Source organism: Schistocerca piceifrons, unplaced genomic scaffold (assembly GCF_021461385.2).
Source record: "Schistocerca piceifrons isolate TAMUIC-IGC-003096 unplaced genomic scaffold, iqSchPice1.1 HiC_scaffold_1871, whole genome shotgun sequence".
Taxonomy (NCBI): Eukaryota; Metazoa; Arthropoda; class Insecta; order Orthoptera; family Acrididae; genus Schistocerca; species Schistocerca piceifrons.
Genome location: NW_025727758.1, coordinates 119611 through 146209, shown reverse-complemented (window position 1 = coordinate 146209; position 26599 = coordinate 119611). Strand labels below are relative to the sequence as shown.

Sequence of the window (26599 nt, the reverse complement as noted above, 5' to 3'; positions counted from 1 at the left end):
ACTGGATTTGGCGACTTGCAAACCTAGGGTGTGGTGCAGATACGTCGATCATACTTTCGCTGTGTGGAGCCATGGTGAAGAACAACTCGGTGACTTCGTAAGACACTTGAACAGCTCCCAAGCCAACATAAAATTTACCATGGAAGTAAAGAATGTTAAACTACTAAAACTCGCACTTTTTCAAAGAAAGTATAGACATTACGTTACTTCACTCAAAAAAAAAAAAAAAAAGATTTGTCATCAAAGTGTTTGATGTCTCCCACCCACCTCATTGACGACGGGATATGTGTCAGAAGAGACTGTTGCTCACAAAGGGCTCGTTTTAGCTGTATTACATCTGCGTGTCAGTGGAGTTCAACAGTTGGTTAACAAAAACGTCCTGTATTCAAACTAGTTGACTGTTTGGAAAGAACTATCACAAAATGTGACAGCTGAGTAAGCTATGAAATGGACTGTGAGAACGTAAAATGGAAAGTGTATGAAGATTTCGAGGAGAGTCTACTGCTATACGTTTTTACCTCATTCACTGACTATTGGACTGTCTTATATCATGGAACGGACAGTTTTAGATTTCTAATTTGTTGTTGGACAAAACTTTATTCAGAATTGCTTACAGTTTCGTTTCTATGATAATTTTCTTCATTTGATGTGAGTGTTCATATTAAAGTATAAGAACCTACATTTTTTGTCTAGGAGACTCCTGGAGAGGAAATAGGTGGGAGGCGGATCCAGGGTGCTGAGGAGGATGAAATGAAGATCGGTGAATACTGTAGGCAGATGGGGCAGATGTGGATGGGAGGGTGAGAGGGGTCACTGTGCACTGGGCTGCAGACAGGCAACACGTGAAGGCAGTGGGGTGTCTGGTGGACGGCTACACAGGGGATGCGGGTTCGATTCCTCGTCAGATCAGATATTTTATCCACTTTTGGACTGGATGTTGAGTTGTTCTCATTGACATTTCATCATCATCGACGGGAAGAAGCGTAAGTGGCATCACATAACGAAAGGATTTACACTACACAGCTGAACAAGCCCCAGGTGGAGTCTCCCAGCCAAAAATGCCATAAGGTCATTTCATTCCACATGCTTATAAAGATCTTAACATTAACCTTACCATCCTGTGACCACATGCGAAGTTAAACAAGACGTAACTAAATAATTTTTTGCTATTTTTAAAACAGGGAATACGAAAAATTTGTCCTATCACCATTCATTTGCATCCATGTTTATGTAGTACGTATAACTACTCGAGTAACACTATCATAAGAGCAGTGCTGAAGAGATCCTTAAGGTAATGTAAGTAGTCTTTCTCTTGAGGAAACAATACAGATATATTTCTCGAGTGACCTTTACAAAACAAAACAACAATTAAAAAATGCTCCTTTTATTACCAATAAACAATAGTTCTATGTCTGAAATTTGCTTTTCCCAGCATATAAAACGTTAAGACAACTTACAGGACTACAGCTAAGTGGCATCTTCAACACGTGCTGGTGTTTAGACAAGTGAACACTCCATCATTTTCAAGTCGAAAAAGGCGAAATATCGGTGTTTGCCGAAGACTTCACCCAGCTGCATACTCACAAGGTGTTTGAAGCGATCTCTACATTATTTCATTAGTGAAAAGTACTTGGTAAGAGCGGAAATAAGCCTTATATAAAACTAGCGAAAACTGCGTCATACACAGCTTACTGCCATATAATCTACACTCCTGGAAATTGAAATAAGAACACCGTGAATTCATTGTCCCAGGAAGGGGAAACTTTATTGACACATTCCTGGGGTCAGATACATCACATGATCACACTGACAGAACCACAGGCACATAGACACAGGCAACAGAGCATGCACAATGTCGGCACTAGTACAGTGTATATCCACCTTTCGCAGCAATGCAGGCTGCTATTCTCCCACGGAGACGATCGTAGAGATGCTGGATGTAGTCCTGTGGAACGGCTTGCCATGCCATTTCCACCTGGCGCCTCAGTTGGACCAGCGTTCGTGCTGGACGTGCAGACCGCGTGAGACGACGCTTCATCCAGTCCCAAACATGCTCAATGGGGGACAGATCCGGAGATCTTGCTGGCCAGGGTAGTTGACTTACACATTCTAGAGCACGTTGGGTGGCACGGGATACATGCGGACGTGCATTGTCCTGTTGGAACAGCAAGTTCCCTTGCCGGTCTAGGAATGGTAGAACGATGGGTTCGATGACGGTTTGGATGTACCGTGCACTATTCAGTGTCCCCTCGACGATCACCAGTGGTGTACGGCCAGTGTAGGAGATCGCTCCCCACACCATGATGCCGGATGTTGGCCATGTGTGCCTCGGTCGTATGCAGTCCTGATTGTGGCGCTCACCTGCACGGCGCCAAACACGCATACGACCATCATTGGCACCAAGGCAGAAGCGACTCTCATCGCTGAAGACGACACGTCTCCATTCGTCCCTCCATTCACGCCTGTCGCGACACCACTGGAGGCGGGCAGCACGATGTTGGGGCGTGAGCGGAAGACGGCCTAACGGTGTGCGGGACCGTAGCCCAGCTTCATGGAGACGGTTGCGAATGGTCCTCGCCGATACCCCAGGAGCAACAGTGTCCCTAATTTGCTGGGAAGTGGCGGTACGGTTCCATACGGCACTGCGTAGGATCCTACGGTCTTGGCGTGCATCCGTGCGTCGCTGCGGTCCGGTCCCAGGTCGACGGGCACGTGCACCTTCCGCCGACCACTGGCGACAACATCGATGTACTGTGGAGACCTCACGTCCCACGTGTTGAGCAATTCGGCGGTACGTCCACCCGGCCTCCCGCATGCCCACTGTACGCCCTCGCTCAAAGTCCGTCAACTGCACATACGGTTCACGTCCACGCTGTCGCGGCATGCTACCAGTGTTAAAGACTGCGATGAAGCTCCGTATGCCACGGCAAACTGGCTGACACTGACGGCGGCGGTGCACAATGCTGCGCAGCTAGCGCCATTCGACGGCCAACACCGTGGTTCCTGGTGTGTCCGCTGTGCCGTGCGTGTGATCATTGCTTGTACAGCCCTCTCGCAGTGTCCGGAGCAAGTATGGTGGGTCTGACACACCGGTGTCAATGTGTTCTTTTTTCCATTTCCAGGAGTGTATATGATTGGAATGCATCGTAAGTTCTTATCTCAGACTGAATTTACCGCTGTGTCTGCAGTATGGATTAGACAGTAAGTAGTGTGGGACTGCTGGCACTGGATAACTATGATCCTGACCTAAAGGTCTTTTCCAGAAACGCCATACAGTCTAACTTGTTATATTTCGCAGTCGTCGGCACCAGCTCTTTTTTATCTTCAGTGTCATTCCGTGTATCCTACCATACTCATGCAGTTGTGCTTGTTATATTTTGCTGAGGTCATTACGAGCAGTTCCTTACCTCCAAGGAGTTCATGGGACTCATGACATCCAGCTACCTGACAAAGCCTAGGAGGTGGAGAGCGAGGGGACTGGGACTCATGTCATCATAATGAGCTCCTCTTTGTCTCCAACGTCATAGTGGGAATCATAACATCAGCATCGTTGCATCTGGCAACGTGTCAGGGGTGTATGGAAGAGGAGGGGGGGAGGGGAGGTACTTCCACGCCCCCTGCGCTACTGTAACCCTACTCCTCAGCCAGACATGATAGAAATGCAAAAAATGTTGTAAATTTTGTCAATTGTGCTTGCATTACTGACTTCCAAAAATTCTTTTAAGGACTGACTCACAAATCACATTGGCGTCATTGCCTATTGTGTTCGTTCAAAAGGCATTAAGCAAAACCTGATTCTGACGTGTATGTTACCAGTTATTGTAAAATTACCGCGACTGTGGTGACATTTCTAAGCCTTCGCTAGACTGTGGCGACTTATCGCCGACCAACTCAACTTCTTAATTTGCGTTTTCACTACCTATCGCTTGTTCTGTTTCATTATTGTTTGATAAATTGGTTAATAATTGTGGATCCGCGCAATTTGCTGGAGCCTGACGTAAACTACTGGTATTTGCAAATTGCTCAACGTAGTTCGTTTCATCCTGTACTAAATCGTTATTTTGCAACACCCTGTTCACTTGTGCTACGAATTTTGATATTGTTTTATGTTGTACCAAACATGGTGAAATACCTATTTTTAGGAAAAACAGAATTCCTACAGTGACCAAGCAAAGAAAAATAATACTTTACTACTGTCCACGCCAATACTGAACAACGAATCAAATTCACACAGAACGTGTACTATTATGCCAACAGTTTATGTAATAGAGTAATCAATAAGCGTCACACGACATAAAATTTCACAAATTGGACACATGATTTTAAAGTCATTGCCTGAAGAAGAAGTGCAACATTAGTAAAATTAGCGCAGCGGCATCTCTTACTTTCGAGAAAATCAACATTATCTGACTACATATTACCAAGAGAATCAACTAACTAACCTGGCACCAAGGTCGCCGTATGTATCCTCCCCACAATATTGTTTCTTATGAAATTTAGCCCACATTTACCCCCCACGGTTTAAAAATCTGCATGTTACGAAAACTATGTACTCACAAACTGTTATCCAACATAAACTCGTATGCTAACCCTTGACTAAATAGAGCCTAATTTGAACTGAACTGTAACTGATCTGAATTCAGCTTCTCTTTATATTAAACGCCCAACTTAAGTAAAACCATTATGTCGCGCTGGCCGGGATGGCCGAGCGGTTCTAGGCGCTATAGTCTGGAACCGCGCGACCGCTAAGGTCGCAGGTTCGAATCCTGCCTCGGGCATGGGTGTGTGTGATGTCCGTAGGCTAGTTAGGTTTACGTAGTTCTAAGTTTTAGGGGACTGATGACCTCAGAAGTTAAGTCCGATAGTGCTCAGAGCCATTTGAACCAATTATGTGGCCCCAATCAAAATTTCCACTTACCTTGCGTCTTGAAAATATTATTGCAGATTTCTCGAAAGCCCAACAGCAAACAGAAAGCAGGCAACGGCTAAGCTAGATTTCTATTTCTGAATATATATTCGAACTGTTTCACGTGGTAATGCATATTGATAAGCAGTGGGGTGGGGAGAGTAACTGTTCCTACGAAATGATGTTCCAAGAAACGATTTTAGAGAAGTGTTTATTCAAAAAGATAGAGTAAAATCTCGCGTCATCTGTACACATAACATTGGTCTGAACAGTACCATGCTTAACAAAGTGAACAATGACTAACCAACATATACATCATATTCACCCTTGCTGTCCTTTACAGTCGTTCTTCCTTCATCTAATAGACTCCATCACAAGTCGACGCAGCACCACTGAACACGTCCATCAACTACCACACTTCAACTAAGAATGAATCAGACTGCGCAGAGGCAAAGACCGCACCACGACAGGAGCAAAGATTGCTTAACAGTAACGTAACATGCTCTCTTTCTCTCTCTCTCTCTGGCATGCACATCGACAACACAAAAAACTCAAAATGACATAACCACCTTACAACCTAAAAAGAGCTGCTCAGGGATCAAGCAGCGATCCATTCTGTAATCGTCTCCAGCTGTTAATGCCATGTTTTTTTAGCCAAGAAATAATTAAAACTTTTCTGTAGTTGGATGCTTTATTAAATCTATAAGATAGTTACCAATAACTACTGGGATTGTGATTTGAAATATAAATATATTATGTAGTTTTACTTCACAGTTATAGGTCATCCACGTTGAACAGTCGATTCCAACGGCTTTATCGTATAGTATATCCCTGTATAATGTAGTATATACTATAACATACTTCGCTGTATAATTTGTGAATCCAACGTGTGCAGTGTATAAATTAATAATCTCGCAACATATTTCGGAGAACAATGTTTCCCCCTGTACCAATATACACTGAAACGCCAAAGAAACCGGTATGCGCAAGCGTATTCAAATACAGAGGTATGTAAACATGCAGAATACGGCGCTGCGGTCGGGAACGCCTATATGACACAAGTTTTGACACAGTTGTTAGATCGGTTACTGCTGATACAGTGGCAGGTTATCAAGGTTCAAATGAGTTTCAACGTGGTGTTATAGTCGGTGCACGAACGATGGTACAAAGCATCCCCGAGGTAGCGATGAGGCGGGGACTCTGCCGTACGACCATTTCACGAGTGTACTGTGAATGTCACGAATCCGGTAAAATATCAAATCTCCGACATCGCTGGGGCCGCTAAAACATCCGGCAAGAACGGGACCAACGACGAGTCAAGATAATCATTCAGAGTGACAGAAGTGCAACCCTTCCGCCAACTGCTGCAGATTTCAGTGCTGGACCATCAACAAGTGTCAGCGTGCGAAACATTCAACGAAACATCATCGATATGGGCTTTCGGAGCCGAAGGCCCGCTCTTGTACCCTTGCTCACTGCACAACACAAAGCTTTACACCTCACCTGGGCCCTTCAACTCCGACGTTGGACTGTTGATGACTGGAAACGTGTTGCCTAATCGGATGAGTCCCGTTTCAGATTGTATCGAGCGGATGGACGTGTACGGATATGGTGACAACATCATCAATTTATGGACTCTGCATGCCAGCAGAGGACTGTTAAAGGTGGTGAAGGTTCTGTAATTGTCTAGAGCGTTTCCAGTTGGAGTGATATGGGACCCCTGACACGTCTAGATACGACTCTGGCAGGTGACACATATGTAAGCGTCCTGACTGATCACCTGCATTCATTCATATCCATTGTGCATTCCTACAGACTTGGGCAATTCCAGCAGGACAATGCGACATCCTATACATCCAGAATTGCTACAGAGTGGCTTCAGGAACACTCTTCTGACTTTGAACAGTTCCGCTGGCCACCAACCCAGACACGAACATTATTGAGCATATCTGGGATGCCTTGCAACGTGCTGTTCAGAAGAGATCTCCCCCCCCCCCCCCCCGTCGTACTCCTACGGATTTATCGACTGCGCTGCAGGATTCATGATTTGAATTCCCCCCACTACCAGTTCACACATTAGTCTAGGCCATGCCACGCCTTGCTGCCGCACTTGTGTGTGCTCGCGGGGGCCCTACACGATGTATTTGTCGGGTGTACAAGTTTCTTTGGCTCTTCAGTGTATATCTTCAGTCATTAAAACAAAATATTCTCTGTGATTTTGTGATGGTCTCAACGAAATTAGAGTTCATACAATAATTTATTTCATTAAATTGTTTTCAGTTTACGAGATGTAACATCTCATTCATTGTCGTTCGTTAATATTACCAGCTTTGCTGGATTTCTAGGCTGCCCATACTTTTACATAGAAAGCATACCGAATATTCTTATAAATGTGACATAGGATAAAAACCAGAGATAATGGATGAGTACAATAAAAACCCAGGTTCATGTGCAAAAAATGAGGTACTGCACAAATGAAAACAAAAATGGTATCATACGACTCAAAAAAACAGCAACTCGTATCTATTGATTCAGTTTGAGAAAAAAAAATGTATCTAGGACTGTAACAAAACGGACGAATAATATATACACTATACAATATGTCACAGTTTACAATTCACATACAGAAAATGTACATATTAAATGCTAAATTACAAGTTAACATAAATATTAACAAATTATGTGGAAAATAGAAATAAAACATTATTTATGAACTAGTGAAAATGATGAGTAGCATGAAGTGTTGGTGTTATAGAATCCAAATCCCACGAAATCGTAAGCAAGCCGATCAAAATATTTTAACCATGTGTAAATGTATGAGACACATAGCTGTTGGTCCATCTGTGGAACGCAATACAGCCGGCATTCAGAATGGCATGTTTTCGACAAACCCACGGTAGGTTTGCGGAGGTGTACAGCAGCAGACATATGCGCACAGGTAACGCAATAAATGTAAATTATGGGCCAGTTATTTGTGGGGGTTGGCCTGAGACCCAATAGCTTCAGAGATGCGAAGCATCAGGATGAGAGCAGAGAAATCACTATAGGATAATTTCAGCATTGTGCATAGACAGTTGTTCGGCTGGAAGATGGTATTGCTGTTAAGGAAACACCATTCATGAGTGGCTGCTGGTGGTCTGCAGTAATGTTGCCCAAGTGAACAGCTTTCATGATGCCCTGAAATACTGCCTCAGGTCTCGAGGCCGCCCAGATGGATGTCCCACACAGCATAACACTTTCCCCACCGACTCACGTCTGGGGCCTGCTGCAGCTGCTCGCGTGGATGATGGCCTATCAGCAACACGACCACCGATCTGGTGTATCAAAAAAATCTGTTTATCTGGAGACGGGTTTCCATTGATCTACTGTTCAAACTCGGTGTACTCTCTGCAGTCGCAGCTGACGATGTCGTCGTGTCACCACGGTAACAGGTAAGGGTCGTCAGCACCAGGGTTGTGCTCTGCCGTCAGGTTGGCCACAGATCACCGCCAATCCTGCACTACAGAGCGGGCAAGATTTTGACCTCCACAACCAACACGTTGTCTCCTTCCTGTGGTTTCTCTGTCCTCCAGCCAGTTCCATTCCCATGCATCGGCTAATAACACTCTGTGCTTTGTCAGAGTCGCATGTGTCAACTGTTTTCCCACTTTGCAGCCCTGGCCGTTTCTAGAATTACTCCACACTCTTCTCTGCTGCGACTCTGCACACTCCTCAGCGCGTCACGTTCCCACAGCCCCTCCTCCTGGGGTCCTGTCTCGCGCTGGGCAGTGGTCCTAATCCTTCGGCTCATGCGAAGGAACGGCTGGCCTGACGATTTTGGTATCGGAATAGTAAACCAGAATTTCTGTACATGGTCCACAAAACTTTTAGTTAAAGTCGTTGTCGTTCTGAAAGCGTAGAGTATAAGTAAGTACACATAAAAGTAACGAATAATTTTCTGTTACGACTGTGTGTTGGCAGCAGGTCATTCTGAAAGGAAAATTGAATGAGGCTGAGATCCGGTGGATTATTCATCCTGCGGAAAGACTTCCGCTTCGCTCGTCGCTGTACTGGGACTGTTCTGCGTGCGACGCGCACTGCGTGTGTCGCCACCTCAGTCAGCCCCGACAGCCGACGACGCGTCCAGCGGGCGTAGCTGCGTCGCCGCTGGCTCTGCTTGCATCAAACGGGGCCTCCGTGCTGGACTGCGTCTGCTGGCACGTCGACCGCAGCCTGAAAGAAAACAGCTATGGTGATGGGGAAATAAGGAGAAGCTACTGTCGATATCTACGTGGTGAAAGTATGGAAGTCACACTTATTCTCAAAATGTGATGCATTATTTATACAAAATTCCATTAGCGAATATATGTGTCGTCATAGTGCAATTAAGATGCTAACTCCTTGAAAACGACACACCTACATGACGATCATGGGTGACCACCACACATTATCCTTACTGCTCGCTTATGCTGTGTTGGTTTTTGTTTGTTTATTTCGAACACGCTCCATTAAACGAACTTGGTGTAATACTACATATATATCCTATGTGTGTGTGTGTGTGTGTGTGTGTGTGTGTGTGTGTGTGTGTGTGTGTGTAGTGCAGTGTAGCGTAATGCTTGTATTGTGTGATGATCAATATGACAATGATGATTATGATGATGGTGAAATAAGGGAGCCATTCCCGGCACATAACCGACTACTTCCGAATAGCACCATGTGGGCCGCAGAGCTTAACGTCCCCATCCGACAGACGGATCGCCATCGACAGTGTCACACGCCCTCACATCATCAGGCACTGCAGAGAGGCCTGGCAGTTAAACCAGGGCGTTGGCGCCAAGTCTGGTGACCAGGAACATTACGTCACCACCTCTCCTCCCCTTGTCGGCCAAATACTGGCAGTGGTAATTTTTTCCACCACTGGGGCTCTAACCAGTTTAGCTCCGGGTATAGAGCCCCTGCACAAGCGTGCGTCAGAGACCTCGGCCAAACAGGTGGTTAGACTGTGGGTTCAAGTAGACTACACATTTACAGTCAACAATACGGAATCAGTGTACACCATCTGTCTTTCTGTAGAGTAAATCCTATGTGGAAGTGTGAAAACGTGCACTAAATGTCTATGTAGCATGTAACGTGGTAACCAGCCTGGAATTCACTTAGCCAGATGTCAGATGATTCGAAAAATTTACCTGATTTGTACAGTTCCTACGTATCGAACCTAGCGGGACGTGGAAAACCACCTAAAACCCATGCCCAGTCCAGCCAGCTCGCCAGCCTTCCAGCCTAAATCGTTAACGCGCGGGCGGATTCTCTCTGGTGTCAGGCTCAGCTCCCCAAATCCAGAAACGGCGTGTTACCTTGCGCGACTATCGGCGCAGATCTTACTCCTCGCTTTTGTGTAATATATTCTTTCTAAGTGATAAGCTACCCCAGACAATTATTCTGTAAGAATTTTTTTTAGTGAAAATGTGTAAAATTTGTCAAGAGTTTGATTCGTTTGTTTCCAAAACCATAATTATACGAAGAGTAAATGAAGTGCAACTCAGTTTCTTGAGCAGCAACTTCCTCCAGTTCTAATTTTCGTCAGTATCTACACTCAAAGAACTGCAGCATTCTGCACTGTTTACTGACTCCTGTTCATGTGCTACATCAGCTGTTGGTGTGGCTCTGTTTGTTTTACAGAAATGAATGTAGCATGGATTTTCAAAATTTGTGGTGAGGTCATCTTCAGAGAATCACCAAACAATTCTCAGAAAACACCATTAAAAGCTCATCTATATTAGATTAGATGAGATTAGATTTGTACTTGTTCCATAGATCATGAATACAACACTTCCTACTGATGTGGAACATGTCAGGTTAATAACAGGTGTCTATACAAGATATTACATAACACAACATATTAGGTGACACTGAATATTTTTAATTTCTTTTTTGTGGGTGTTGGGGAAATTACCCACCTATTATATCCCAAAATTCATCTAATGAGTAGAAGAAGTTGCCATTAAGAAGTTCTTTTAATTTCCTTTTAAATACTATATGTCAGACTTTTGATGCTATTAGGTAAATGACCAAAGACTTTTGTGGCAGCATAATTACCCCCTTCTGAGCCAAAGTTAGATTTAACCTTGAGTAGTGAAAATCATCCTTTCTCCTGGTGTTGTAGCCATGTACACTGCTATTACTTTTGTATTCATTTGAACTGTTAATAACATATTTCATAAGTGTATATATATATATATATATATATATATATATATATATATATATATATATATATATGTCTATATAGTGTGGGTACAGTGAAGATCTCTAGCCCTTTATCTTTAAATAAGCGTTTGCAGGATGATCTTGGATGAGCTCCAGCAATTATTCTGATTACACGCTTTTGTGCAATGAACACTCTTTTACTCAATGATGAGTTACCCCAGAATATGATGCCATATGAATGCAGAGAATGACAAAAGGTGTGGTAAGCTAATTTACTGAGATATCTATCGCCAAAATTTGCAACGACCCTAATAGCATAAGTAGCTGAACTCAAACGTTTCAGCAGATCTTCAGTGTGTTTTTTCCAATTCAACCCCTCATCAATGGATGCACCTAGAAATTTGGAATATTGTACCTTAGCTACCGATTTCTGATCAATGTCTATATTTACTAATGGTGCCTTTCCATTTACTATGTGGAACTGTATATACTGAGTTTTGTCAAAGTTTAATGAGAGCCCATTTGCAGAGAACCACTTAATGATTTTCTGAAAAACATCATTTACAATTTCACCAATTAATTCTTGTTTGTTGGTTGTGATAGCTATACTTGTATCATCAGCAAAAAGTACCAGCTTTGCATCTTCGTGAATATAGAATGACACATCATTAATATATATTAAGAACAGCTGAGGACCCAAGACCGAACCTTGTGGCACCCCATTCTTGATTGTTCTCCAGTTTGAGAAATCACCAGTTTTTGCGTATTATGTGAACTGCTTTTTTCGACTTTCTGCCCTTTCCAGTTAGGTATAATTTAAACAATTTCAGTGCAGTCCCATTTATACCACAGTACTTGAGCTTATCTAGAAGTGTTCCATGATTTACACAATCAAAAGCCTTTGAGAGATCACAAAAAGTCACAGGGGATCACTTCTGGTTACTAAGAGGATTTAATATTTCATTAGTTCTTAGGTGTGCTTTTTGATGAATACTTGAACTGGGAAAACCTTACAGTACCCCTGCTAAAACTATTACAAGTAGCTATTTTTGACATGAGAACAGCTTCCAACTTTTGGGATATAACAGTCAGTAAGTCAATTTAATTTGCATTTTTTTCTTTCAATGATGCCTTATGGGATAATATTCTTGGGTAAATCGAAACTTAAGTTTCCCAAAAGAAAGTTATTAGAATGAGGTTCACACCAATACATCTTGCAGGTATCTCTTTAATCCATCACTAGCTCATTGTATGGGCATTCTCTTATGACTCTAGTAGTGTCATGGTGTCACCAGTAGCCCGGCTAGAGGCACATGCGACATTGATGCTGATGCAAGCTGGCAGTTCTCTGTGGTCCCTGATGACACACTAGGTACATCGTGTCCTCCATTTATTCCCTAGATGGTGTTCGGTCGGCCACCGCCGCTCACACAACGCGTCTCCCTTGACGTGCGTCTGTACTGTATAGAAGCTCGGAGACCTAAACTAAGGATGATGTTCCGCAGACGAGTGTTGAAACTTGCGACTATGCGCCGGTGCTTTGAGGTCTACATGTGTGGCAGTCTGTCTATAAATGTATGTTCTTTCTTGCCGGCCTACAACGCTATCCTGTACATATGGCTGAAGCTGTTAACCAGAAGTACTTATTCGTCGTCGGGGCGTGGTTGTACCACAAAACGAAACTTTCAGAAACTGTTTACCCAGACACTCAGCACCGTTGTGCCTATAGAGTGAAAACAGAAGGTGCACAGAGAGACTTTATCACCGCCATTTTATCGCCAATCTCCGAGAGAAATGAATGACTAAGACTCTTCAGTATTCAAATTACAGAAGCACCACAGAAGCTGGTATGGGCATGCGCATTCAAATACAGTGATATGTAAACAGGCAGAATACGGCGCTGCGGTCGCAACGCCTGTATAACGCAACAAGTGTCTGACGCAGTTGTTAGACCGGTGACTACTGCTACAATGGCAGGTTATCAACATTTAAGTGAGTTTGAACGTCGTTTTACAGGCGCACGAGCGATGGGACACAGCATCTCTGAGGTAGTCATCAAGTGCGGATTTTGTCGTACGACCTTTTCACGAGTGTGCCGTGAATATCAGGAATCTGTTACAACATCAGCTCTCCGACATCGCTGCAGCCGGAAAAACATCCTGGAAGAACGGGACCAACGATGACTGAAGAGAATCATTCAATGTGCGGGAAATGCAACGTTTCTGCAAATTGCTGCAGATTTCATCGCTAGGCCATCAACAAGTACCAGCGTGCGAACCAGTCAGCAAAACATCATAGTTATGGGCTTCCAGAACGGAAGGTCCACTCGTGTACCCACGACACAACGCTTTATGCCTCGATTGGGCCGTCAACACGGACATTGGATTGTTGATGACTCAAAACATGTTACCTGGCCGACGAGTCTCGTTTAAAATTGTATCGAGTGGATGGACGTGTACGGGCATGGAGACAACCTCATGAATCCATGGACCCTGCATGTCAACAGGGGACGGTTCAAGCTGCTGGCGGCTCTGTAACGGTGTGGGGCATGTGCAGTTGGAGTGATATGGGACCACTGATACATCTAGATAAGGCCCTCACTGGTGATCCTGTCTGATCACCTGCATCCATTCATGTCCATTGTGCATTCAGACGGATTTCGGCAATTCCAGCGGGACAATGCGACACCCCACACTTCTGGAATTGCCGCAGAGTGGCTCCAGGAACACTCTTACACAGCCCTTGACGATAGTGTACAGTTTTCCTCCGGCAGTGTATTTGGAACAGCGGCTGAAACATAGCAATCAACATCTCCGAAGACTGCTGGCCCTGCAGGATATGATCATTAGTGTGTGGCTTCAGCTGGGTTATACCTGAACAATCTTACTCTGTTCCTCGTTAATGGAGGACATTTACAAAGCAAGATGCGGTGTTTACGCAGTCATAGCCTGCTGTCTCCTAGTGGCTGGCCGATGTGTTGTCACTTATGTTTAGTCTAACGAAACAGGACAAGTGGCAGCAGACAGAACGAATGTAACAAGTGGAGAGGAGGATCAGATGCATAATCAGTGGTTGTAGCCTTCAGTGGTGTACATACCATGCACGGAGCAGGGGTTGGTGCAGTCGGCAGCGACGAGGCACGCGAGGCCACCGCTGAGTCCCCTGCCAGAGGTCCAGGTGATGCCGCGAACAGCCACCAGGGCGCCGCCGCGCCCCTCCTCGTCTCTGGGCAGCTGGTCTCCCTCTGCAGGCGACGGTGGTCCGTGACACCAGCTACTCTGTGCCGGGTGCGCCACAACCGGCACCGCGGTGCAAGGCGTGTCGAGGTCCTGCACAGTTGCAATATCCAGTGACTTCCTGTAAAACATTTTCCGGTCATCTTGAGGGCTGCACTCTGCTCAGACAGGGCTTTAATTACCCGCCTCTACATCAACAACACCATCCATTGAAACTGCAACAACACGAGAGGGGCAATGGACAAACATCAACAAGGCATGAAGTGCACTACATGCTTCCACGAGCAGTACATCAGCGCTTCAGCTGGCTATCACCGCTGTGACAATGGTGGCGACTCACCTGGACGTGGACGCAATGAGAGGTGCGATGACGCTGGTGAATCCAATGACGAAGCTGTAAACTGGGGTAACACCATAGGGTAGGGTGCCCTGTTTTCTGATGGTGGCCCAATACCAGGTGATTGGCTATTTTGTCTTTGGACAGTGCTCTCAAAGCGGAAACTAGATGAAATCCATGCACTGCCACCATTTTACTATCCTGCTAACTGCCAAGCACATCAGCCACGTTCTGTGCTTATAGCTGATTTTTTTCTTAATATCTTACGTTTGAATGTAATATTTTGTAGAAACAGTGTAAGAAACAGCCAACAGCCTTGCCGTGGTGGTAACACCGGCTCCCATCGGATCATCGAAGTTAAGTGCCGTCAGGCTGGGCTAGCATTTGGACAGGTGACCATCCGATCTGCCAAGTGCTGTTGGCAAGCCGGGCAGACTCAGCCCTGGTAACTAAAGGAGCTACTTGATCGAGAAGTAGCGGCTACGGTCTTGTAAACTGATATATGGCTGGGAGAGCGGTGTGCTGACCACATGCCCCTCCATATCCGCATCCAGTGATGCCTGTGGGCTCAGGATGACACGGCGGCCGGTCGGTACCGTTGGGTCTTCATGGCCTATTCGGGCAGAGTTTAGTTTAGTTTTTTAATGTAAGCAACGCAATCGCATGGTAAGTTGATTTTTTAGTCTTATTTATTGGTGATATATTATCGAAACCTGTGAGTAGCTTTCGAATGCAGTAATTCATTACATGTTTCGATAGGTCAACCATGTTTGTCAAGAGGTAAGGGTGCCTAATTTCGGATACTGTTAGGGTGACAATTTCGACCATCTAACAAATGTGCCTCTTTCTAGATTTCGCTTTTTATTTCTTTTCAGGAGATGGCTGGACAGATGAGGATATGAGGAAGGCAATGAATTGGGTTTCTTAAAAGCGCCCAAAGTGTTTCAGGTGGCAAAATTTAGGCTTTTAGATTACGTAAAGTCAGGAAACTTGGAAGAGAAACTGGGCTCTAGGGTAGACGGAAAATGTGCTTTAGGAAGAGTCGTCAACTCAAGACAAGCTAGAATGCAACACAGCAATTTTAGAAGAAGTAGGACAATATTGTAAAAGGTAAAAACACTAAGGCACCCAAAAGGTCAGCCAGAACAAAACCAAGGTGCCTATAACGAGTTGGGGGAGGGGGGGGAGGAAATAAAATGGACATATTAGTTATCATTTGCTAAGGATTCTGTTTCCCTCCTCTTGACAGACGACAAAGACAGCGCACATGAGGACCGCCTCTATTATTCTGTCTCATACCATAAAGATAAATCAGGGGAAGATTGGGTAAGATGTTTAGAATGTTTCCGTTGGGTACATGAGCTGTATACTGGGACTCTGAAACCTGGATGGAAGATGTACAAATGTGGAAACTATAAATGTAGTTATAAGAGTATCATTATTGTAATCGAACTGGAATATCTCAATATAACTTTTTGTAATAAAACGATATTTCTATAGGTATGGAATTTAGAATTTTCCTTATGAAATTAAGAGACAGAGAATTTGAAATTGCGCATCCTTTTAGTACACACTCCCAAATGAAAAACTTCTTTGATATAAATTATTAAATCTTATCTGTTGAGTTTTGCTATAAACGGATGTATATAACCAAAATATGTTATGTCGGACATAAATCCGTATTTTTTGGAAAATTTCAGCTGATTTTTAACCAACCATATCCTTAGATTTTCTTAGATACCCGAAAACAGGGCATCTCACACTATCGTCTATTCAGGATAGTCGCCATTCTCATTGCAGCATCGCGATGGATGTGTCAATGTGTTGAGGCTCCAAGAAGAGCATAGGCGGCCACGCTGCATTTGTCGTTCCCATGCGTTGGCAGCAGCTGGCAGCATTGTATGGGGTGCTATTTTGTACGTAGCCCATAGTCGGTAAGGTGGACAGCAGCCGCCCATATTTCCGATTTGTCTAGTTCGGTGGCTGCCCACTGTTTTTAAGAGCTTGTTAACATTATCTTTCGAGCAAATAATTCAAGCCCTCATGTTGTCCATCGTGTCTGGGCTTGTGATACAGTGGTAATGTTACGTAAATTGAAGGTGCAGGTGGGAGAAAGGAAAGGAAGGGAAAGAAACTAATAACATCAGCTGCATCTGGACTTTATACGGAATGAGCGGCGAAGAGTCAAAATGTGTGTACTCGAACCAGGGATCTTCTGCTTACTAGACGGTTGCATTAACCACTGCGCCACCCAGGCAGATCGTTTGTCGCAAACGCGCGGACTACCCCCGGCGTGCTTCCCGGGCGACCCAGGCGCCACCTACTTGCAGTCTCACACATGTCCTCCACACTCACTGATTTTAGATTCCCTCTAGAGATCGAATGCAGATGTGCATCTGCACCCAAGATCGTGGATTCATAGCCCGTCGCGACAAATCAGTTATCTGGATCGCTATTGTCTATTCTTGCATTTCCTTTCACCTGACTCCACCTTCAATTTACATTATATTCATCCCAACTGCGGATTCTGCATGATGTCTGCTGCTTCAGACATCACACATTCATAAAACAGTTGTAATGGCCAGAAGTGTGTCTCTGTATTCATAATTTAGCAACCACTGTGACGTTCTTGGTACTAGGTACTTTATATTGTAGAATCATTTGCATCAGGTTCTCTGAAAGAGTGTCACCTCAAATTACTCTGTGTAATTTATCTAATCCTGTCTTCATGGTCCCAAGCACAGCAATGCGTGGGTGGCTGTAGTATAGTCCCAGATTCCATACTTAATATTCGTTGTTGAAAAAGCTGACCCCTATCTCCAAGCCCCAACCACTTTAGGCTCTACAGCACTCCTGTGACACTTTCGCAAAACACAGACTAGCCTGACACCCTTCGTATCTCTCTGTACACTCCCAAAATCCTCTCGTCGTGCTGTCTGCTGTGGTACCCACAGTAATATTCTAGAATGGGCCCCACGAGCATTTTGGAAGCCAGACTGACTGAATTTCGCTAGTGTTCTACTGATAACCTGTCGTCTACCGCCTGCTTTAACTACGATTGACCATATCTGATTCTTCCATTTCCTGTCTCCACAAACTGTTTGTACAATTTCACTGATTCCAATAGGGGGGGTGCAAAGTTTCGTATTTATGAACCTTTAAAGAAAGCTGCCAATGTCTGTATGAGTTCGAAATCATGTAAATTTGTGAGTGGGTATATGTGGAGCTTCTCAAGGTAAAATTTCGTCACCTGAGAAATTTATGAGATTATTATTAGCATTGTATAATAGGCAATTAACGTACAATATGATCTGTAATGGTTACAGCACACTTCCCTTCAGTTACTTCTGCACATGTTGTATGATTCTGTATCCGTCTTGAGTCGTGGTACCACATGTATTAGTACACCTCTTCATAATATTTTGTATGATATATGTTCTTCACGAGTTAATAAATCCTCCACTTGATTGCCTTGAACATTAGCTCTCAGAATGCCTTGTGTATAAAGTGCTACTCGAATTCCTTATGACCAATATTTTTGAGAATCTCGCTGGAATTAAGGCGATCATTGTATTCAAAGTACCTCGATTTTAAACACGGTACGCAACAAATACGAGACAGTAATTTGAAATTTGTGGTAAGTTCCTATGGGATCAAACTGCTAAGGTCATCGGTCCCTAGGCTTACACAATGCTTAATATAACTTAAACTAACTTAGGGTAAGGACAACACACACGCTAAGGCCCGAGAGAGGACTCGAACCTCCGACGGGAGTAGCCGAGCAAACCGTGGCAAGGCGCCCGAGACAGCACGGCTACCCCGCGCGGCTGTGAGACAGTCGTAGATGTTAGACAGACAGTTTGAGTACTCACTACTGTCACTGAATCGGTTCGCACAGAGCACGACCACTTGGACGAGCTATCCATATACAGAAACAGGTATAGGTCGTAAGCTATTAGCCAGATGGGACGTCGAGCTGTGCTGAGGTGGAGAGGTGGTGAAACTCGTCCCCAACCTCCGGCAGTGGACTCGAATTGCTGCTGCAGGAGGGCAGTTGGGCGCCACTGTTCTGACTAGGTGAGGTTCAAATGGCTCTGAGCACTATTGGACTTAACATCTGAGGTCATCAGTCCCCTAGAACTTAGAACTACTTAAACCTGACTAACCTAAGGACATAACAGTCATCCATGCCCGAGGCAGGATTCGAACCTGCGCCGCAGCGGTCGCGCGGTTCCAGACTGTAGCGCCTAGAACCGCTCGGCCACCCCGGCAGGTTAGGTGAGGCGGATGCTTTCCGAGCCCAGGTTTTGCCCAGCTACAGACACACAGATACGTGCACAGTAGCAAAAGGCGCTTGACGAAGACAAGAGGCGAACGGACGACACAGGTGAACATGGCAATCGCAGATGCCAGAGGACCTCATTGCAGATAATGATGAAGGGTGCATTCAGAATGGAAACTTGTTGGCGAGTTTGGGTACCGTCTGGAATGAGAACAAAGCGCGTTGTGGAACGGCTCTGAAAGTTGTAGTCAAGTGATTTGCCTGGCGAAATGGTGAGCTGGCCATTTGCATGTGTGGACATCCCGTTAGAAAAACTTCGCAGAGGGCCAGGAGAAAGGTCCTCTTACGTGAGTGTGGGTCTCCCTGTCTGCCAAAACAGATCACTGGGCTCTCACTTTCTGCAACGACAAGTCTCTCATCACAGTATGCTGCCAAAGGTTGTTTCTGTGTTACAGTAACCAGACGCTGGGAAGCAACACTGAGGATCCTCATTAACTTCTTATGTGCATACCGTTGTGTACTTGTCTTGGTCATTGTGATACGAACATATTAATTGTGTTGTAAATCGAATAACCAATGACCGATGGAGCAACGAGAACATCAAAAGCTGAGTAGCAGCGGCATCAAGAGCTTTCCTGGCCAAGAGAAAGCTACTACTATCAAATACAGATCTTGATTTGAGGAAGAAATATCTGAGAATACGTTTGGAGCACAGTATTGTATGGATGTGAAGCAAGGTGTTTTGGAAAACCAGGACAGAAGAGAATCGAAGCGTTTGAGATGTGGTGCTACAGATGAATGTTGAAAATTAGGTGGAGTGATGACGTAAGGAATGGGAAGTTGTGTGCAGAATCGGAGAAGAAAGGAATATGTGGGACTTTTTTTGGAAATTTTGTGGTAAGTTCCTATGGAACCAAACCACTGAGGTCATCGGTCCCTAGGCTTACATACTGCTTAATCTAACTTAAACTAACTTACGCTAAGGACAACACACACAGCCATGCCCGAGGGAGCACTCGAACCTCCGATGGGGGAAGCCGCGCGAAACGTGACTACCCCGCGCGGCGAATATGTGGAAAACAACTGACAAGGAGAAGGGACAGGATGATAGGACATCTATTAAGACATCGGGAAACAGCGTCCGTGGTGCTACAGGGAACTGTAGAAGGCAAAAATTGCAGAGGAAGACAGAGATTGGAATACATCCAGCAAATAATTGAGGATGTAGATTGTAAGTGCTACTGTGAGATGAAGTGGTTGGCAAGGAAAGAAATTTGTGGCGGCCATATCAAATCAGTCAGAAGACTGATGACTCAAAAAAAAAAAAAAAAAAACGAAAATGGTGTGAACTAGTAATGTTCCAAAACAGCTCATTTTATGCAAGTAATCGGCGTAATCTAGTTTCAGTTTTTCAGCTGGTGCTCAGATGCCTTTAGTTTCTGTGTAGCATGCGTCATTTTCACTGATGATAAGTAACTTTTCGGCAACAGATCACTGCGTATGCTCAGGCTTCCAATTCAGTGCACTTGCTCAAAGACACAAACAATTTGAAGTTTATTATAGATTCTCTAGAAGTATTGTTATCCTTTAAGTAGTTATAACCGTTTTCAGTGGCGGTATTGTTAGGCTATTGATCCCTTCTGTAATGTCTACAACGTTCATAATTATGTAAAAATTACAGAAATACATAAAGGGCACTTACATCACAACCTTTTCACGAACTTGCATCGGTAATGTAGGATGTGGCGAGTAGTTGGATTCTCCATCCTGTCTATCACTTGACTTCGTGTTATTCGCATACACCTGGAAAACTTTTTAAATCCAATAAACAACTGAAGATCATTAATTTAAAGCCTTGCCAAATCGAACTTTGTGTTATCTTCTGATTCGCAAAATGGAGAACAAATTCCAGTCACCTACATGTTGACATTAAGTGTAGTTTCCCCCTAATGAACATGGTCCTTCACTGTGAGGCTGGCGACGTTTAGTCTTGCCTCGTAGCAGTATGCAAAAGCCCAGCTGCCTCTCACAAGTTCGAGACGACGTGGTGTATAGCGCCGTTTGACTCTGTGATGTACGAGGAAGTACTTACCCTGCGCTGACAGCTGCAGGAAAACACCTCTCTCTCCCTCACCGCGGCCGACGTGGCTGCAGACGCAGTCCAGCACGGAGGCCCCGTTTGATGCCAGCAGAGCCAGCGGCGACGCAGCTACGCCCGCTGGACGCGTCGTCGGCTGTCGAGGCTGACTGAGGTGGCGACACACGCAGCGCGCGTCGCACGCAGAACAGTCCCAGTACAGCGACGAGCGCACACGAAGTCTCTCCGCCGGTTGAGCGAAACCACAGGAAGCGCGGCGCCTCTCGCCTTGACCGCAGCCGTTTTCCTTCTTATTTTCAGAGCGGCCAGCTGCCAACACACAGACGTGACAAAAAATTATTCTTTCGTTTTCTGCGCACGTCTGCCACATGCATTTTATGACAAGTTAGTTCAAGTAAAATACTTGTGGGTCATGTCCAGAAACTCACGTTTACTGTTCCCACACACACACAAAAAAGAAAAAGATTCGTCGTACCTGGCTTTTAGTGTTGAATTGGGAACTGAGAGAGTTTGTACGTAACTGCAATTATTGTTAAAATATATTTGTGGATTGAAATGATTGATGCTGAACATACCATGTGGATAACACACCGCTGAGCCGAAACATCACGACAACGGCCAGCGCGGGATTCAATGCTACCAGAAGACGCTGTGGGAACGTGACTCGCTGAGGAGCGCGTTCAAACGGAGTAGAGGAGAATGGGCACTCTTTCTACACTGAAGCGCCAAACAAACTGGTATAGGCATTCGTATTCAAATACACATATACGTAAACAGGCCGAATACAGCGCTGCGGTCGGCAACGTCTGTATATGAGAAAAGTGTCCCACGCAGTTGTTAGATCGGTTACTGCTGCTACAATGGCGCGTTATCAAGATTTAAGTGAGTTTCAGCGGGTTGTTTTGGTCGGCGCACGAGCTGTGGGACACAGCATCTTCGAGGTAGCGCTGAAGTGGGGATTTTCCCGTACGACCAATTCACGAGTGTACCGTGAATATCACGAATCCGGTAAAACATCAAATCTCCTACATCATTGCGGACGGAAAATCGTCCTGTAAGAAGGGGATCAATGGCGACTGAAGAGAATCGTTCAGCTTGACAGAAGAGCAACTCTTCCCCAGATTCCTGCAGATTTCAATGCTGGGCCACCAATAAGGGTCACCGTGTGAACTATCCAACGAAACATCATCGATATGATTTTCAGACCCGAAGGCACACTTGTGTACCCTTGATGACTGCACCACACCAAGCTTTTCGCCTCGTACGCGCCCATCAAGACCGACATTGGACTGTTAATGACTGCAAACAAGTTGCCTGGTAGGACGAATTTCGTTTCAAATTATATTGAGCGGATGGACATGTACATTTATGGAGACAACCTCATGAATCCATGGACCCTGCATGCCAGCAAGGGACCGTTGAAGCTGGTCGAGTCTCTGTAATGGTGTGGGGCGTGTGCAGTTGGAGCGATATGGGACCGCTAGTGTCTGTAGATACGACTCTGACAGGTGACACATAAGCGTCTGGTCCGATCACCTGCATCCATTCATGTCCATTGTGCATTCCGACGGACTTTAGCAATTCCATCAGGGCAAGGCGATACCCCACATTTCCGGAATTGCTGCACGGTGGCTAGAGGAACTCTCTTTTGAGTTTAAACACTACCGCTGGCCACCCAACTCCCCACACATAAACATTATTGATCATATCTGCGATGCCTTGGAACGTGCTGTTCAGAGGAGCTCTCCACCCCCTCGTACTCTTACGGATTTATGGACAGCGCTGCAGGTTCATGGTGTCAGTTCCCTCCAGCACTACTTCAGACGTTAGTCGAGTCCATGCCATGTCCTGTTGCGCCACTTCTGCGTGCTCCTGGGAGGCCTACACGATATTAGGCACGCGTACCGGTTGCTTTGGCCCTTCAGTGTAGATACGGTAAGGGTCGCAAGTGGGGAAACTCACTGACGTACCTATAGGCGACTTCGGCAAAGAGACAGATTGTCATTAGCTGGTGCGTGGGAACGTCGACTGTTCGTGTGCTACTGCCCTCAGCATCTATGGAATCCGGTTGAAGGTCGGTCAAAGAATTCATGAAGGTCAAGGTGTTGTGGTAAAATATTCTTCAGTTGCAGTGGATGAGTTCATTATGATAATATGTCACATGCACGCAGTGTCGGCTGTAGCACCACTACCAGCTTCCCTGTACAAATCTTCCCCCTTCACTCGATGTTTCTTATGACTGGAACTTTTATATTTCCATTAACTTTTATCTTGGCGCTCACTCGCTATACTATTCAGAGGAGAATTGCAAGATTTCTCTGTACCTTTAAAAATAGAGACTTCAAATTGTCGTTACAGTTGGACAAAATCTCGTCGGAATATCTACAGTCGACTAAAGTCTTTAGCAGAAAAAAATACTTTTTCCAATTATTTTCTTAACACTTTTCCCAACGGGTAGTACATCACTTTCAAAGTATCTGCTTTTTTCGCAACCAGAGCATATTAGTAGAGTACACGACGCTCATTAATTGTACAGCAGGCGATATTGTATTAAACCGGGAACCTAGAAACGATGGAGAGGCTTCGTCCTGCTGTAGCCCTTTGTGGTTCACAACCCCACAACAGGCCACAACCGTCCACCCACCACTCCGCCGTCCCACACCGAACTCAGGATTTTTATGTGGTTCTGGGGAGCCCCCTCCCCCGACCCCCCCCCCCCCCCCGTTCCTCCCCCGCCCTCCCTCCCCGGGAACGTCTCATACCAGACGAGTGTAGCCCTAAATGTTTACATGGCAGAATAATTATGATGTATGCGTACGTGGAAACAGTGTTTGTGCAGCAATCACCAGGACACAGTGTAACTGATGCGGAATTAGGGGAAACAGCCCGCATTCGCCGAGATATGTGGAAAACCGCCTTCCCGATCAAAAAGCAGCGAGTGAGACAGCGCTGCTAACCGGGTGGACCTACAGGAGGTTTCTGGATTGATAAAAATTCAGCTCAAAATTATTTTTTTCATTCATTTAATACTTCTTCTTCTTCGTGATTTATTTATGAAAATATTTTGACTGTACATAAAATAACTTCATAAGAACTCAGCAAAAACTTGACGATAACTTATTAAAAACAAGGATATTTTACTTGTTTCATTTAAGAAATTATTTCGTTTCCGTAGACATTGAGGTCACAAACATCATGGCATACCTCCTAATGTCGTGTCGAACTTTCGTCTTCCCAGCATAACGCAGCACCTCAATGTGGTATGGACTCAACGAGTCGCTCCAAGTCCCCAGTAGAGATACAGAGCCATGCTGGCTCTGTAGCTGCCCATAATTGCGAAGGTGTTGCCAGTGCAAGATTTTGTGCACGAACTGACCTCTCGATTATATCCCATAAATGTTCGACGGGATTCGTATCAGGCGAACTGGGTGACTAAATCATCGCTCGAATTGTGCAGGATTGTGTTCAAACCAATTTCAAATAACTGTGGCCTGGCCATATCCGCACATTTTAAGCCATAAAAATTCCATCGTTGTCTGTGGACGTGAAGTCCATGAACGGCTGCAAACGATCTCCAAGCGCCCGAACACAACCAGGACCCTATACACTCCATGTAAACACTGGACACATCACTATGCAGCAACTACCAGCTTGCACAATACCTTGTTGCCAACTTTGGTTTGTGGCTTCGTGAGGTCCGCGCCACACTCGGACCCTACCATCAGGTCTTACCAGCTGAATTCGGGACTCATCTGACCAGTCGTCTAAGGTCCAACCGATATGGCCGCGCACCCAGAAGAGGCACTGCAGACGATATCGTACTGTTAGCAAAGCCACTAGGGCTGGTCGCCTGCTGCCAAAGCCCATGAGCGCCATATTTCGCCGCACTGTCCTTGTGGATACGTTCGTCATATGTCCCACATTGATTTCTGCGGTTATATCACGCATTGGCGCTTGTCTGTTAGCACTAACGACTCTACGCAAACGCCGCTGCTCTCGGTCGCTAAGTAAAGGTCGTGAGCCGATGCACTGTACGTGCTAAGAGGTAACGCCTGAAATTTGGTTTCCTCGGCACACTCTTGACACTGTGGTTCTCAGAATACTGAATTTACAACCATTTCCGAAATGGCATTTCCCAGCTCCAACTACTATTTCAGGTTGAAAGTCTGTCAATTCCTGTCGTGCAGCCGTAATCATAATGGAACATTTCAGAGTACGAATTATAGCTCCGCCAATCCACTGCACTTTTAGGCCTTGTGTATGCAATACTACTGCCGCCTGTAAACGTGCATATCGCTGTCCCATGACCTTTCCACCCGAGCGTAATGACAGACATTAACGTTCTTCACAACACGATCGTTGGTGACCTGCACAGTGGCATGTGAGTGGGCCATGCTGTCACGAATTCGAGTGCTGCTCATTTCAAAACAGAAAGAAGCACTTTTCTTTAATACACTGATCACGACCTAAGAATATACGTTCCAACAACTAATTGCAACTTACCTGCGTCGCTCATGCGGGAAAAGAAGTCGATGTTTCGGCTAATACATTGAAACACTACATATCGTCCCTCAGAGCCGAGCGTACTCCAGTTTTAAGGGTGTTATGGAACTGAAATCTTCATCTGTTGAAACTGAATTTAATTAACATATCTCCGCTAAGTATGCTCTTAAAATGTCCATTTTTGTTTGTTTATTGATTAATGGGAATATTTAAACACTAATATGATCCTAATCTCATGAAACGGTTTACATACACAGAAAAATATTATTCCTTAACAAAACTTGTTGTAGTTAACTGCACAGTATATGCTCAATGGTTTCCATCTTGTTACTAATTGCTCAGAGCTTTAGCTTCATTACAGAATATGAACAAATGAAGATGTCCCATTTGGAGTCCCATGAACATCATGCACAAGATAATACGTCACATTTGATCTATGTTTGTGAACATTTTGATGATTACGACAGTTTCTAATTTCCCTATAAATGTCAAGGAAATTCATGCTGTATTGATATTCATTATGTTTCCTTTATTTTCTAATTGTAATAATAATTCTAATTTTGGTTCTATACAGCTTTGAAGAATAATGTGCACTAAACGAGCAGTTTGCATAACCCCATTATGTAACACATTATCATAGAAATGGAATTCTAGTTGTTCTGTAAACATTTAACAGCGCTTCACAGTTTATGTGCTCATGTTAAGTGTGTTATGTACAAATCCCAATACACTATCTGCAGTGCTGACATATGTATGTCCTCTCTTCAAGTTAAAAGGTATTCTTGAGATTTACAATATTCTTCAACTAAACGGTTTGTCTGCAAGAATTGCAATCAAAATATAACCTTTCTTTCAATTACACATCCTTAGCAGTAAATAGGGCATACTATTACTAGTTTCTGTAGGTGATCTATTTAGAAATCAGTGAGATCCGCTTATTGGCATAAAGAATAACAAATCTTTGTGTTACAAAGAAAATGAATCTTCTATTTCAGCTACTCCCTTCAAACTTAATCACAAAACTGTATTCTGAAGGAACAAACTGAAGGTA

General features: G+C 44.6%; 1 protein-coding gene across 1 annotated transcript; it reads right to left on the bottom strand.

The window, feature by feature from the left end:
• Positions 1–6959: 6959 nt before the first annotated feature.
• On the bottom strand, positions 6960–25561 carry LOC124741128. Its single transcript, XM_047248657.1, has 5 exons — positions 25549–25561; positions 21212–21354; positions 21040–21156; positions 14190–14421; positions 6960–9118 (listed from the first exon to the last, which is right to left on the bottom strand). Exons 1-5 carry the CDS (start codon positions 25559–25561, stop codon positions 9000–9002), a joined length of 624 nt encoding a protein of 207 aa, XP_047104613.1. The 3' UTR covers positions 6960–8999.
• Positions 25562–26599: the final 1038 nt, after the last annotated feature.

Excerpts from the sequence above, each read along its gene's own strand:
- LOC124741128 (XM_047248657.1), bottom strand. Across the intron at positions 21,157-21,211 it reads CTGCGTGCGACGCGCGCTGC|CTGCGTCGCCGCTGGCTCTG; the intron begins GTGTGTCGCCAC and ends CAGCGGGCGTAG. Across the intron at positions 14,422-21,039 it reads CCTGCAGCTGTCAGCGCAGG|GACCTCGACACGCCTTGCAC; the intron begins GTAAGTACTTCC and ends GCAACTGTGCAG.